Source organism: Centropristis striata, chromosome 7 (genome assembly GCF_030273125.1).
Source record: "Centropristis striata isolate RG_2023a ecotype Rhode Island chromosome 7, C.striata_1.0, whole genome shotgun sequence".
Lineage (NCBI taxonomy): Eukaryota > Metazoa > Chordata > Actinopteri > Perciformes > Serranidae > Centropristis > Centropristis striata.
The window spans coordinates 26,419,917-26,434,633 of record NC_081523.1 but is presented as its reverse complement, the minus strand read 5'-3'; the positions used below and the strand labels follow the sequence as shown (position 1 = coordinate 26,434,633).

At 39.4% G+C, this 14,717-nt stretch overlaps 1 protein-coding gene across 1 annotated transcript; it reads left to right on the top strand.

The window, feature by feature from the left end:
- Positions 1-1,233: 1,233 nt before the first annotated feature.
- Positions 1,234-11,220, top strand: asb6 (ankyrin repeat and SOCS box containing 6). Its single transcript, XM_059338199.1, has 7 exons — positions 1,234-1,311; positions 1,732-1,881; positions 2,124-2,305; positions 7,722-7,828; positions 7,926-8,034; positions 8,127-8,213; positions 10,406-11,220. Exons 2-7 carry the CDS (start codon positions 1,772-1,774, stop codon positions 11,119-11,121), a joined length of 1,311 nt encoding a protein of 436 aa, XP_059194182.1. The 5' UTR covers positions 1,234-1,311; positions 1,732-1,771; the 3' UTR covers positions 11,122-11,220.
- Positions 11,221-14,717: the final 3,497 nt, after the last annotated feature.

Sequence of the window (14,717 nt, the reverse complement as noted above, 5' to 3'; positions counted from 1 at the left end):
TGTCAGTTTAACTAACATCTCTTCCTCAGCAAGACGTTTGTATTACTTTCCTAAGTGCAATACAGTATGTCAACAACCGCATATGTTCTGTTAAAATTCACTGTCATTAACATATGCTGTGTTCAAAATCAGACTGGCGGATGTGTTAAAAATGACATCTTTTGTAAGAGAGTACTCCTCGAAGGCTCTCAAAGCAAGCCATCTGTCACCAAACCCACACGCAGCAGGGGTTTGTTTGTTAAACAGGACAAAGGCGACTGTAACCAACCAGATGCTGTCCGCATAATGGAATAGTTGTCAAAAAAAGAAGCTGCTGTCTAAGACTAATGTGCCATATGGACAAAGTACATTTTTTTAACAACTGTTCATGTTGGTGGTAAAATATTTGTTGGCCATATTTTGTCAGCAAGAACATCAAACTAGAATGCTAATCAATGACTTGATCTCTGGAAGAAATAGACACAACGAAAAATTGTCTTTTATTATGGTTTGTCAATTACAGTTGCTGTAAAATGTCAGTTATCATCTGTGGTACTTGAAATCTAAAGCAATTCAACCCATTATTTTCTACAGAAAACCTGATTGAAATAATAAAACTTGCTGATTGACTTGCTTAATTACTAACATGGGACAAATGTTTTGTCTGACATATGTTCACAGTTTGCAACTGAGAAGTCTGTTTTAAAGGGAATGTTTTTTAAGCCTGTGCTGTTTCCTGATTAAACCTTTGTAATTATCCAAGCTTATCACCACAATTTTAATGGTTTAGCTGACAGTATGTCTCAGTACCAATATTGTGCCTTGTGCCAAATGCTGTTGAATATTTTATGTGTCATATTGCTGTAAGCCCCACAGGTGAGCACCATCATTTTAGGACACATAAACCACGACAGCAACTAGTAGTACTGAGTAAATTATTTTCATATGTTCATAGTTTACCATTTCTGAACACAATTACTGACAATAAGGTGTGTTGAAAGTACAATGAGAAACTACTGTTAAACAGAAGACGAAAAATCCCAAAAATATAGCTTCCTATTCTATATCTATATAACTGTTTATTAAACTGGAGTGATGTCTTAAATGCTTGTTTGGTTGCTCATTAATTTGTGTTTCTTTTTAAGTTGTAAACTGGATCTTGTTTAGTGGAGAAAGTTTAGCCATTGTTCAAGGCTTAGGGTTATCGTTACAGAGCGTAAAGAGGAACCTTCGTTACCCTCTAATGTTTTACAGGGGAATGAAAACACCGTTGGACTGATATGTGTGGGCGGGAAGCTTCCTGTTTTGAAGGAAAACAACTGGCGTGAGTGTGTAAGTGAGTTTTAAGAACTTACATTGTTTAAGTAATTACACTCAAATAGTTTTGTTCATAATTAAGCAGTTAAATGAGTCACAAATTAAGCCCTCAATGCTAGCGTTGACGGTAACGCTTCAACATTTGCTTGCTAAGTTAGCTAGCTTCGGCTACAATATTACTTTATTCTGAGAACCTAAAGTCGTACATTAGGCAGCCAAATTAAACATTAACTAACGTTAAATAATAATAACAAATACAACAAAAAGCAATAGTAATAATACGAAAGTCGAACTTTTTCATGAGAAATGACAAATATTCATTCATTAGAAGTGTCTCCAATAGCAAGTTAGAGTGACACCTAATTTAAAATTACAGCTAACCTCGACGTGTTGATCTTAAGCGAAACCCTTAATTTGACTTGTATTCTCTTGTAGATTTGTTTTTTTAGGTATTGACTTACGATAGTGAGGAGCCATGCCTTTCCTCCATGGGTTTCGTAGGATCATATATGAGTACCAGCCGCTGGTGGACGCCGTCATGTGTGTTGTTGGACTGGAGGGAGGCAGCGGGAGTCACGAGGACAGGTACATGTTAAATCCATGTTATTCATCGATGACTTAGTTGTGTACAGATTTAAATTCCACTATGTTATAACTTATTCCTTATTTCTGATCCAACTGGAATAGCTCATGTTAAAATGGCTGTATCAGTACTCCAGCTATAGTCATAACTGCTGTAAGCACAGAATGCATTTGATTCTTCTTTGTCTCTTTTATATTTCATACAGTTTGACTATACCAGTGTTAATTTCCACTTCTTTGTCCAGAGTAAAAAGCCCTGAGGATGATTCTGGTGTTTGTGGCTCTCTAGAGGAGCTTCTGGTGCGGGAGTCCCAGTCAGAAGTGTTTTTGGAAGGCATCAGCTATGCTCTGTTTAAGGTGGCAGAGCGGGGACTGGTGCTCGCAGCTGAAATCCTACTACGCTATGGAGCTGATCTAAACTTTGAAGGTGAGAAATCATTTGTGAATGAGCTTTAAATAATTGTACAAACTTTTAATATAATTTTTACATGCATACGTGCGTATGAGTGGTAGTGTGCATACAATTTAGATTTAGCATGTAATTCTACATGCAATGGTGCACATAATTTTGTACAGAAGATATGTTGTGCACCATGGCACAAAAATGTGACACTGACCGTGCCGGCTCCCAATTTTTTCCAGTAGCCACTCACAGTATTGCAGCAAAAAAAATCCCCTTCTGCCCAAAGAACATTTTCCCCATCAACACCATTCTAAAAGAGAGATCTATAATGAATTTTTGATCCATGGAGGTTTTGTATTTATGTATTTTTAATCAAGCCAAGAAAAGCAATTTTAAAATCTATGACGTCATCAAAAAAACATTTTTTCATTAGTCTCAATTTAGGTAAACATAAATAGACATAACAGGACTAGTATGTTCTACTGTTACTTGGAGCGGCCAAAAAGGAAAAAGAAGGACTTGAATTACAGCAATAATTGAGTACACATCATATGTTAAATAAGTCTAATGAATATGTGAAGCAATGAATTTCTGCTCAAAATGTTCCCATGATCATATAACATTTAGTTTCACGGCCCATCACTTAAGGTAAAATCAGCTCAAATGGTATTGTGACTTTGAAGATGGCCTCATTTGTAAAGGTGTCGTAAACAACATTCAGAGCATATCTAGTCTCAGTTAGGAATGCCTCCACATGGCTCTCGTTGTCATTCTTAACTCGCATACAGACGCTTTGGTCAGCAGCACTTTGCATCACTTTTTACCGCACTGGGCAGCCCTTCCTGACTCACATGCACACCTGGCCAGCCCGCCTATTAAAACAAAGAACAGACAAGCTAAGATTACAAAATGCTTGGAGGGAGCGTGACTTCATTCTCTGGTCAGGACACCATTAATTCACCATATCTTTACATAGCAAATAGTGGTTTGCTGCTGTATAATGATAGATAGATAGATAGATAGATAGATAGATAGATAGATAGATAGATAGATATACTTTATTTATCCCAAGCTGGGAAATTACAGAATGGGATGAAATGGATGTTCTGAATGTGTGAAGCCCCTTTAAACTGTCATAAATAACCTTTTTTAAATGTTTTCCTCAAGAGATTTGCTGTAATTAGGGCCTCGGGGCAATCGCACCGAGCACTGGTCCCATACAGCAATAGCTGCTGGGACCAGTTGCCCCGAGCAAAGCCCCGAGCACTACTGTTATAGCAAAGCCCCGAGCACTACTGTTATACTGTGGATTTCTTGTTATTCCTCTTGCGGACGCAATTTCGTCCCGCTACTAGCGCTATTTGTCAAATTATTTGACAAATTATATATCAAAACGTGCGGTTTGATCGGGATCGGTGTGCTATTACTTTTCTCTATGGAATACGAATTTTTCGCGACGTAAGTCGCGAAGACTGTCCAAAATTTTGCATTGAAATGAATGGGACGGCCGAAAGAAAATGAGCAAAAAAGAACATTAATTGAAGATTTTCAGACGTCTACTTCTCCGGCATAATTTCACCTAGAGACTCCATTTAAACTTTAAACAGTAGACACAAGTCTTGTGTATTGGTGTATTAATTTGCATTTCGATAGGTCATATAGTTTTTTATCAATCCCTGTTCAATGACCATGATCATTTTTGGAGAAATTCTGAGATTAAAATGGGTGTGTATTGCACAGAATGTTCGTGTCAGAGTGTGTGATGTCATCGCTCAGAGTGTAGAGGGAGAGGTAAAACTGTCAAAAAATAAATTTGAAAACTGCACTCCAGGCCGCAAATTCCACTCTCCAGAACTAATTTATACATAGAAATGTAGGAAAATTTGTCTTCTCACTCACAATCCTCTGGTAAAGCTGTCAGAGTTATAGTTTGGGCGTACGACGCAAAGATGCCCCACCAAAACCACCAACAGCCTCATTGGGTCCCATATTAAAAACGCAGGAAGATTTCGGAAAAAGTGAGATTTAACTGTTTTTTTTAGATCGCTCTAACAAAGCTATTTTTTCATTTTTCTTAAAAAAAAAAAAACATATGTAGAGGTTCAGGAAGAACTCAGGACGCTCAAAGGGAAGTCGGATCAATGATAGGTATTATGGTTTTGCCAAAATTGCTTTCTGTTCGAGGCCAGAAATTTCACTCTGCCCACCTCTGGCTGCTTTCACTCTGCCAGAAGATTCCACAGCTGTTAATTCCGTTGATTGCTCTGCTCTGATTGGTCGACCCCAACGCTTTGATGCTTTGATGTGATTACAGTTACAGATTCACGCACGCACACACACACACACTGGTCATTTAATGTAATAACAGTTAAAGATACACGCACGCACACACACTGGTCATTTAATGTAATATCAGTTAAAGATACACGCACACACACACACACTGGTCATTTAATGTAATAACAGTTAAAGATACACACACGCACACACACACACACTGGTCATTTAATGTAATAACAGTTAAAGATACACGCACGCACACACACACTGGTCATTTAATGTAATAACAGTTAAAGATACATGCACGCACACACACACACACACTGGTCATTTAATGTAATAACAGTTAAAGATATGCGCACGCACACACACACTGGTCATTTAATGTAATAACAGTTAAAGATATACGCACGCACACACACACACACACACACACACACACACACACACACACACACACACACACACACACACACACACGCACGCGCGTAAGCGCGCACACTCCTCCAGATACAAATGTTTCACACACACACACACATTTTGAGGTTAAAGGGCATAGGTTGCTGTATAAATAAATACTTGAAGAGGAATGTTTGTTGTAGGTGTGCTCCTTGTATATTATATAGTATCATAACATTACTAGTATTAATTGTTTGAAATCTCTGAAGAATCTCATCATAGTGTACACACACCGGCAGTAGCCCCCGTGGCCCTTTCAAAATTTCCCCCAGAGGAAATTTTCTAGTTCACAATGTAATCCTGTTCAGTCAGTGTGACCCTGACTATGACTCAAATTGAGGGCAAATTATTATTCATTTACATTATTAATTTCTTTAGTTCTAAATAAAATCATATTATAAGATGTTGCTTAATATTTGAACTGTCATTGAAAAAGGATACAGCCGAAGGATAAATACACAAACTGTTATGTAATGATTGGTGTACAGTGCATTTACATAGAGTTCTACAAGGGCTTGTTTTGTAAATGATTATTTTTAATATTAAATTATTTAAAACTAAAATCCTGTTTTGTACTCCTGGCAAAATAAGTGTTTAATCAGGCATATCATTTCTGTTAATATACTTTTATTTAACAAGTTGAGGGCCAATCACACTTAGCAGGTGAGTTCAAATGTAAAGACTTTAAAGCTGTAACAAGTCTCTCCAGAGGGAAATATGTTTTTGCTGAGTTTGGCCAGGGACTCTCCTTCTACATCAGCTTCCATATTGCTTCGCTTTTAATGGGAGATTTCGAGTCTCTGCTATGTGCCCAAAATTGTCCTGTGAATTCATAAAGAACATTCAATGACAGATTGTACTTCAAAACATGAGTGGACCTGCCATTTTTACTTTTTACACAAGGAGCTGCATATTGTAAATTGAGCAAATTGTCGTCCATATACTCTTGAGAGAATAAGTCTCCCTTTAGCAAATTGCAGTGAAAAGTGCAGCATGTCTGATGAAACCTGCCAGGGCTCAGCCACACTCTGCTGTGGTGACCTCTGGTGGAAGTGGAAATGTCTTTCCCCAGGGACATAATTAGGGAATCCTGGCAGAGGCTGTTTCATTCATCTTTTACATTTCTTGAATGCCTCTTTTCCAGAAAGTTAACACTGACAAATTCCCCCACATGGCATGCAAAATTGTTCAAGTTTCTTTATTCTTTTCAAGTGTTTGTCATCTTATGTCTTCATGTTTAAGAATAGCTTGTGCCAGCTATGTGACAGACTGAAGCAAGAGCATATATAGTTAGGATAGTTTCTTGTCATGTAATTGGCACTTAATAATCTGGACATTGATTATAGTGTATACATAAAAGAGAATTTGTCAGTGAAAACACACATGCCACTTTGTCAACACATATGCTGCATTTGAAGCACTTGGTAAATATATAAAACACAGGAAAATACAGAGACAGCATTTAAATAAATCCCTCCAAACATATGCAGCGGTAGCTATTTTGTAAAGGTTCTGATCTGGCTAGTGTGTGCGTTTGTTTTGGAAGCAAGTGGGGGAAAAAATAACTTACTTCATTAGTATTTTTCTTCATTATACACAGCTGTTTACAAAGTGATGACATAATGCATCTATTTGTGGCTAAGATTAATTGTTAATTAATTAACTGTAATATGACAATTGTGGAAGAAAGTACACTTTGTTTGAACCACAAATTTAAATCCATATATTGATGTAAAACCACTTCTCCCAATGTATTTCATAAATAAATATGATAATATTTCATATCTGTCTAGAGGCAATTCAGGATGAGTTTTGAATCCTTCATAAATTCCACAATTCTCTGTTGAATGGCTGACTTGTGTTTTTGCCCTTACTTTATCACTGTCCTAATATCAAAAATAAAATTCTCTACAAAAAAATCTCCTCCTGCTTACTTTTAACTGGCTAATTGCACACTGCCAAACTTTGCCAGAGAAAATATGAACGAGACTCTTCCAGTTTCCATTTTTTCTGATTTTGCACAGAATCAGACCTTGGGACTGGCATTAAGAATAACTATATAGAAACAGCTAGTCTTCTCACTGATGGTCTCATTTGCTTAGATAGGTCATATAGAGGAGGCATAAATATGTTTAATAAAGACTGATTCATCATCAGTTAACCCTCCTGTTATGTTCATTTTTTCAGGAACAGCAATTACCCAGGGCATGTTTAATTATCCAAAAGTGTCAGAAACTAAAAGATCCCAATAAACATTGTTTATGTTTCATTAATAACTCCATTACTAACCATTTCAATCAATAATTAGTGCAATTGCGTTTTTTACCTCTCACAGATCATGGTTCAATAAGGATAATTCACTTGTTTTTCATAAAAAATGCACGTTAAAACTTTTTTTATGTGCATTGGAAAGACCTACATATAAAATACAATAGTTTTACGTTACATTACATATTTTTTGTTTTAAGTTTTTGCTTTTTATGAACAAATACTTTTAACTATTTTTTTATTTTTTTATTTTTGAAACTTTGAAATGGGACAATTTGACCCGCAACATAAGAGGAGGGTTAAAAACTTCTTATAGTTGCTTTAAAGGAAATGTAGTAGTGTAGTCAGAAATCTTCATCTGTCTGATTTCTATTTAATCTATGCGTTAAGACTGTTTATTATGTTCTGTGTAATATGTGTCTCCCCTCTCCAGACCCAGTGTCGTACTACAATCCACTACATATGGCAGTTTTGAGGAACAGGCCAAACATGGTGAGGCTGCTGGTCGGTCACGGAGCAGACGTTGAAAAGAGAGACAGGGTGAGACAGCTGTTAGATTTACGACCTCTTTTGTTCTCTCAATATTCCCTTTGTTTTGTTAGCATTTAATGTAAATAATCTAAATGTTACTTGGTAGATCCATGAGAGCAGCCCTTTGGATCTTGCCAGTGAGGAGTCGGAGAGGCTCCCCTGCCTGCTCACCCTGCTGGACCTGGGTGCTGACGTGAATGCGAAGGACAAGAATGGTAAATTTGCATTGCTCAGCTTAATTCAAACAATGATTCTGTCACTCGTATGTTAATTTTGAAAACTGACTGCTTTGGTTTCGTCTCCAAAGGAAAAACACCTTTGCTCCATGCCTTTGCGAGCAGCGATGGAATCACTGTGCACAACATAGAGAACATCGAGCTCCTGCTCCAGAGAGGTACTGACTGTAAAACACCCTTAACCCTTTATCTTTCTTGTCCACCTTTGGTCATTCAAATACCCTCTCAAACAGGATCGTTGTGTTGGTGTGCATACTTGCCTACCTGTATGCATTTTGAGATCAAAGTAACTGTCAGTGGTAGTCAGGCTAAAATATGCACATATTGTTACAAGTGAAAATGAAGCAGAACCAATCCTGTGATCCAGGTATGAAGCTACTGACTGACAAGATTTTTAACTGCTGGATGTCGAGGACCCAAAGTTTGTCTTTTACATCTTTGCAGTATCATGGTTTAATCAATCTCCTAAGTATACACATACTTTTTATGTATAGTATAGGCACGTTTCAATTAGGTACTTTTCCCTCTAGTGAGCTGCTATGGGTGTGGCTTGGGAGAAACAATCGGCTGAACTTCACCGGTTAGCAGCTCAGAAACTACCTGCCTCGGGTAGGTACTTTCTGAGCCGCTACTGAGTGGCGATTTCGCGCATGCATGATTCATTTGCAGACTTGTGCAAATTGGACGTTGAGGGGTAAACATCTCCTGCTATATCTCAACTAAGAGAGACTGCTGCGGGAGGACTGGGCCGCTTGTGTGTGTTTGGGATGCGACCTGCTGCTCGTTAAGAGTAACGAGTCCCCAGAAGTCTCCAATAACACCAGAAAAAGTCACTAGATTTGTCGCTAGTCGCTTTTTGAAAAAGAGTCGCTTGAGGCGTCTGAATAGTCGCTAAGTATAACAACAAGTTGGCGACACTGCTTGCTGCGTAGGTCTGTTGTCACATTTGAACTCTGTTGGTTAGCCGCTACACAAGTACCTGTATGGAAACAGAGGCCAAGGGGAACTAACTAGTGGGGGTAGCCAAAACACTCAGCCACTTTCCAAAAAGTACTCAGAAAGTACTCAGTGGAAACACGCCTTATGACTACAGGGGGTCCGTCATGTAGACTTTGCTTCACGGCATGGCCGTGGTTAAGACCAACTTAATAAGTCCAAGTTACGTTCAAGACCAGGTCTGAAGGCAGTTGAGACCAAGTTAAGACAGAATCCAGAACCAATTGAGTCCCATTCAATAGCTTAATAGGCAATAGTGTATTTCCAATGCTAATAAAGTGATAAAGGAGAAATAATCTATAAGCAAGTTTTATCTATCTTCTAATATCAAATTCATCTAACGCATCATGTTGGTAGAATCAGCCAGTCAGACAAATGATCCAGAGTAAACAGCCAGGAACAACTTTACTCATAGCGAAGATGATTCTGAGTCTAACAAGGCATGAGGTATTTATTCAAGTATTTACCAGTTTAGTATTTACCAGTGAACCCACATAAAAACAGTTCATCATACACATGAGTATCTTTTTTTGTTTAGTCAATAATATCAGACCCCAGTGGTAGATATTCTCCAAGCATTTGACAAAAAGATGAGTAAGTAAGTCATCTGTTGATAATTTATTTGTTTTGTTTTAATAATCTCAGTATGTTAATTTAAGAAAGTCAATGAGTACAGATTGGAATAATAGCTATCTACTGATGGTTGACAGTACATTGTTATATTGTATTTGTTCTTATGCAGAGTAAAGCTAAAAACCTGTGCAAACATTAGTATAATGTCTTCTGTGGCTCTGGAAAAGGTTTGTCTACTATGATAAAATAACCCTGATGATGAAATAATGATGTCATCGGGGCTATCTTGTCATGGAAAGCCTTCATTACAAACTTAGATTTTGAAGTTGAAATGTATGTATTTATCAGCCAGAGTGAGTGTAATGAGAGATGCTATAAAGCTGCATTGTGGGAAATGTAGCATCTAGTGTTTTTAGAGGTTGATGTCTGGTTTCCACACAGTTGTTTTGTTTCCATAATTCCGTTTATGGAGTATGTCCCCTTGTGTTCTGTGTAATGATATGCATTTATTTATGGATGGAGACAAACGTCACTGCAGGGACGGGAGGAAAAAAAAGAAAATTATTATATATAATAATATATTAACATAATGATGAACTCCCCAACTTGTATTTAACTTTGCATCAGGAGGTACAGTCAATGTTAACCATATATTTTCAAAAGAAACATTACTCAAAATGTAGTTTTGTTGGCTTCACAAAGGACCTAAAAAAGAAAACCAGTAGCTAACTGTTTCAGATTTGTTCACATGTAGTTCTAAGTGATGCTTTCTTCACTGCAGGTGCTGACGTCAGTGCTGCAACTGTAGACTGTGAAACAGTGGAGTCCTCGCTGGTGTTTCTGATTAAGGAGGCTCTTGATGCCAGTGTGGAGGACGCAGCTAAGATCGGTAGCTTCTGCCTGAAGGCCACAAAACTACTGCTGACGCACGGCGTGGACCCCAGCCTCTGTCTGAACGAGGATGGCGAGCCGTCCCTGACGCAGACGAGCCTGGAGCATTTTGACCTGCTCTTCCCTCTGGCTGTGCTCTTAATCCAGAGCGGAGCCTCTTTGGTTTGCACCTATCACGGCGACTCCTGTTGGTCAGGTTTCAACCTTCTCTTCCAGCGGCTCCAGACAGCCCTGCAGCAGTGCTCTGATCAAAGCCACGCCTCTGAGCTGCTGGAGCAAGCCGAGGTGTTGCTCGACTTAGCGAGGGTAGGTGACCCCGAGCTGGATTTGCGTCTCAGCGTGGAGCTCCCCGTGCCCGGCCCTCACCCCTATGCTCAGGCTCTGGCAGAGCTGCACAGCCGCGTAGTAGAGCATCAAGCAAGCCCTCCTGCTCTGCGATGCCTTTGTAGGGCATTCATCAGGAGCCACCTGCAGCCTTGGCCCCTGGAAGACAAAGTCAAAGCCCTGCCATTACCAGACAGACTTAAAGACTTCATTCTTCCTGAGCACACATATACACCTAAGCCTGGCTGGGACTGCTTCAAGCCCCAACATAGCCAGCACTGATTATATCAACTACTGGATAGTTTGTGTATCTTACAGCTAAATTAAAAGACTGATAATGCCTATAATACTTTGTACAAAATGTCTGAGCCTTAGACTGTATATAAAGATGAACTTCCTCCCGCTGTACATACATGAAGCCAGAATATCCTGAATATGGCAGAGGATGGTGGATCTGCGGTACCGAGGTCATCAAAAAACTAATTTAAGCCTAACTTTTCAGAATAATAAACAGTTGATCATAGATTAGTGTGATAAGAACTCCCTAAAATGACAGAATCTTTGAGGAAAATTTATTTTACAAGCACTTTGATTGTTTTTTTAGTTTTGCCCATGTTCCATCCACTAACATGGAGTAAATGGCCTATACCGCAGCCGCCCACCAGGGGGCAATCAAGATGTTTTGCTTTCAATAGGGCTTCATTTTTATACACAGTCCATGGTCTGAGCATTTCACCATAAATGAACCTAAACCTAACAAACTATTGAGGCCTTTGTTAAATTATTACTGCTGTCTGTGCCAAATTTACAGGCAAATGTGTGTATGTTTACTTTAAGACACAAAATTAAGTTTGTGAAAAAAAGCCTTTTGATTTGAAGCTAACTTTCCACCTCTAATTAAACTGCTACACAGCAGTGAGTTATATCAGTGTAAAGGGAGTTGCAATACAGAATAAAAGCCACCAGATGGCAGTGTTGCTCTTGCAAGTCAAAAGCAGCTCAGATGTCAGGGTCAAAGATTTAGTTATTCACAGTGCAGCCTATTTAAGTTGTTCCAGCGCAGTAGGCTCCATCTATATTTCATCTCCTCAACATGATGGTGGTGTATTGTGGAATTTGTGTATCTTCTTGCTTAACATGCAAGTGAACCAATAAAACATGGATCATGTGTCTTTAAAACAATGTCCTGAAAGTCTGTTATATCCAGTAAAATCAATTTGACATTATTTTATGTTTGTCAACACGTTACAGCTTGTAACTGACCAGGCAGTGGCAGTGCAGCGCTGAATGTGACTCAGACTCACTGGTAGCTTGTTTATCATGAAATAATTGTTGCTGTTCATTTAGCTAATGGTTGTATTCATACACCAAACACCAGCTAAATGAAAGAAGCAAGAACAACACGCACAGGAGATTTTTTGACATGGTTTAACTGTGACATAGCTGCAGTGGCTGCTGGCATGGAAAGTTTTACCAAGCATTCTTAATGCTTATGTTTAAATTCAGATGAATTTTGGGCCCCTTTCCTCTTTATTTTTTGCGCCCTCGCATGTACAAACCCCATTCTGCATATCCCGTCTCTGTTAATAAACAAACAGTGCCTAAAAGAAACATACTGCAATAGTAAAGGAACACCATAGGGGTACATATGTGTTTGCGTCCATGTGTGTGTATGTGTGTGTGACGAGCAAACTAAATAGGACATTGTGTTACACAACTAACCCCTTCCTGACATTGCTGGAGCTGGAGTGGCTCCAAGGCTTGCAAGCGCTCCAGCTCCTCTTGGTTATCTAGGTCACAGCCTCTGAGGAGAAGAGCCTCAGCAGCAGCAGCAGCAGCCCTGCATGACACACGCTTCACTCTCCTGTCTGTCTGAATCTCTTGACAAAACCTCAACACTGGCCCTGGTCGAATGAGGGAGAGTGAGTGAGAGAGAGAGAGAGAGAGCATGGAGGGTGGAAGGGAGGGGGGTTGCAGGAGGCAGAAAAAAAAAAGTTCCAGAGACGGCATATGTGGAGTGGTTGTGGGAGCACTCTTGGAGGACACATGGAAATGGCAACGTTGGATTACATTTATACAATACACTAGCTGGAGGAACATAATCCACCCAACCAACACTCACAATGCTTTGAAAAAAACAGCCTTCTTCCATAGAGTCCAATCCCTGCTTGTAGAAGGTGATAGAATAGAGATAGTGGGGGGAGGGCTAAGGCAGTACTCTCCATCCAGCATTTATTGGAAAACAGTGCGAGTGAAGCTCGGTACTGAAATTAGTTATTGATCTATTCTCTCCCTGAAGCCCATGGGTCTTTCCCACCACACCTGCTCATTCTCTCATAGCCTTTTCTTTCCCTGCAACCCATTGTATCTCTCAACCGTTGCTTCAAGCTTCTGCACGTTTTTTTGTTGTTGCTGGTGTTAATGTTCTTTTACTATTCAAATCATCTTGTCACATGGATAACTCATTTCAAAATAAGATCCTGCGATGACTATTAGATAGTTTAATGTTTGAAAAACTAAAATTTGAATGACAGCAAACGACTAAAAAAATTGGGTTGACAAAAAAAGCTTTATAGTATGCACAATAATTCCAAAATAGACCCTTAGCATTTTGAAATGAAGGCCTTAAAAAACATGCTTACTATGCTATTGAAATTCTTTCTTTCGAACAATTCTTTCTTTAGAAAATCAGTTTTCTGTGCTAAATAACTGAGTATTTGTTACTTTTCCATTCCCAATTCTTCTTGGGCTAGGCCAGTCCCTGACACCATCATTATCTTCAGCAGTGCGGACTGTAAAGCTACAAGGACAGTTAATACCACATAGAAGAGTAGATGTGAAGGATAAACCCACAAAAACTCATTTTACTGACATGAATTCATAAATGTGAGAGATACAAGGCTCTTCAGGAAAATAAAAAAATTAGCCACTGCAATGCAGCCATGAGCATACAACCTGGAGAGTCCATTTTTTTATTTGATAAATTTTGCCGAGAGCTTTGATTTGAAATTCACTCAAATTATTTCAAAATAAAGCTGAGTTTTGTTCATGTTGACTGAGTTCCTAGTCTGGCCCTAACCTTTTCATTAACCACTGCGTCACCAACTGAAAGACACTGTGGTCTATAGCGGGCCTTTTCTTCTATAGAGCGCCTCCTGTGTAGAATATGCATCTCCTTGTCTTCCAGTAGACATTGTCTAGACACGGGATGATTGCAGACATCACTGAACACTCAGCTGCTGCCTGAAACCTCATGGGAGTTGAGGTGGACTTTGGAGGGAAATGGCCAGCAGTCAGTGGAGTGTGTGTGGGGGGTGGGGGTCACACTCACACCCCCTTTAGATTGTGTGTTTATGTGTTTGCCCATACATCTGCATTGTGCTGTATGTGTTTTTGCTGGTGTAAAGGCAAGCATTGGGTTTAGATGTGTGTGTGTGTGTGTGTGTGTGTGTGTGTGTGTGTGTGTGTGTGTGTGTGTGTGTGTGTGTGTGTGTGTGTGGGAGAGAGAGAAAGAAAGAGAGCGTAGACATTGAAACACAGTGTTCATAACCGCAGATGTGGTGACTTCATCAGAAAAAAATGTACCCTGTCCTATTCCTCAGCTAGCGTTGATGGAGAAAATAAATGGCTTTTAATGCTAAGACGAACATAAGTGAACTCTGGATACCAACACAGTCTGCACTAATTCTGCTTCCCTTACAGCATATTTATCTCCTGTATTGTTGTTTTGCTCAGGCACTGGGAAACGTGGAGCTCTGGCTGGGGGTGTTTGTGTGTGCTATGGGGGATGTTGGTTGGTCCGTGAGAGATGGTCGCAGGTTGCCGGGTTCACTCAGGGCACAGGACTAATCTATGTGGGGGTGGATTAGATGCAGGAG

Excerpts from the sequence above, each read along its gene's own strand:
- asb6 (XM_059338199.1), top strand. The coding sequence starts at position 1,772 with ATGCCTTTCCTCCATGGGTTTCGTAGGATCATATATGAGTACCAGCCG. Across the intron at positions 7,829-7,925 it reads ACGTTGAAAAGAGAGACAGG|ATCCATGAGAGCAGCCCTTT; the intron begins GTGAGACAGCTG and ends GTTACTTGGTAG. Across the intron at positions 8,035-8,126 it reads GAATGCGAAGGACAAGAATG|GAAAAACACCTTTGCTCCAT; the intron begins GTAAATTTGCAT and ends TCGTCTCCAAAG.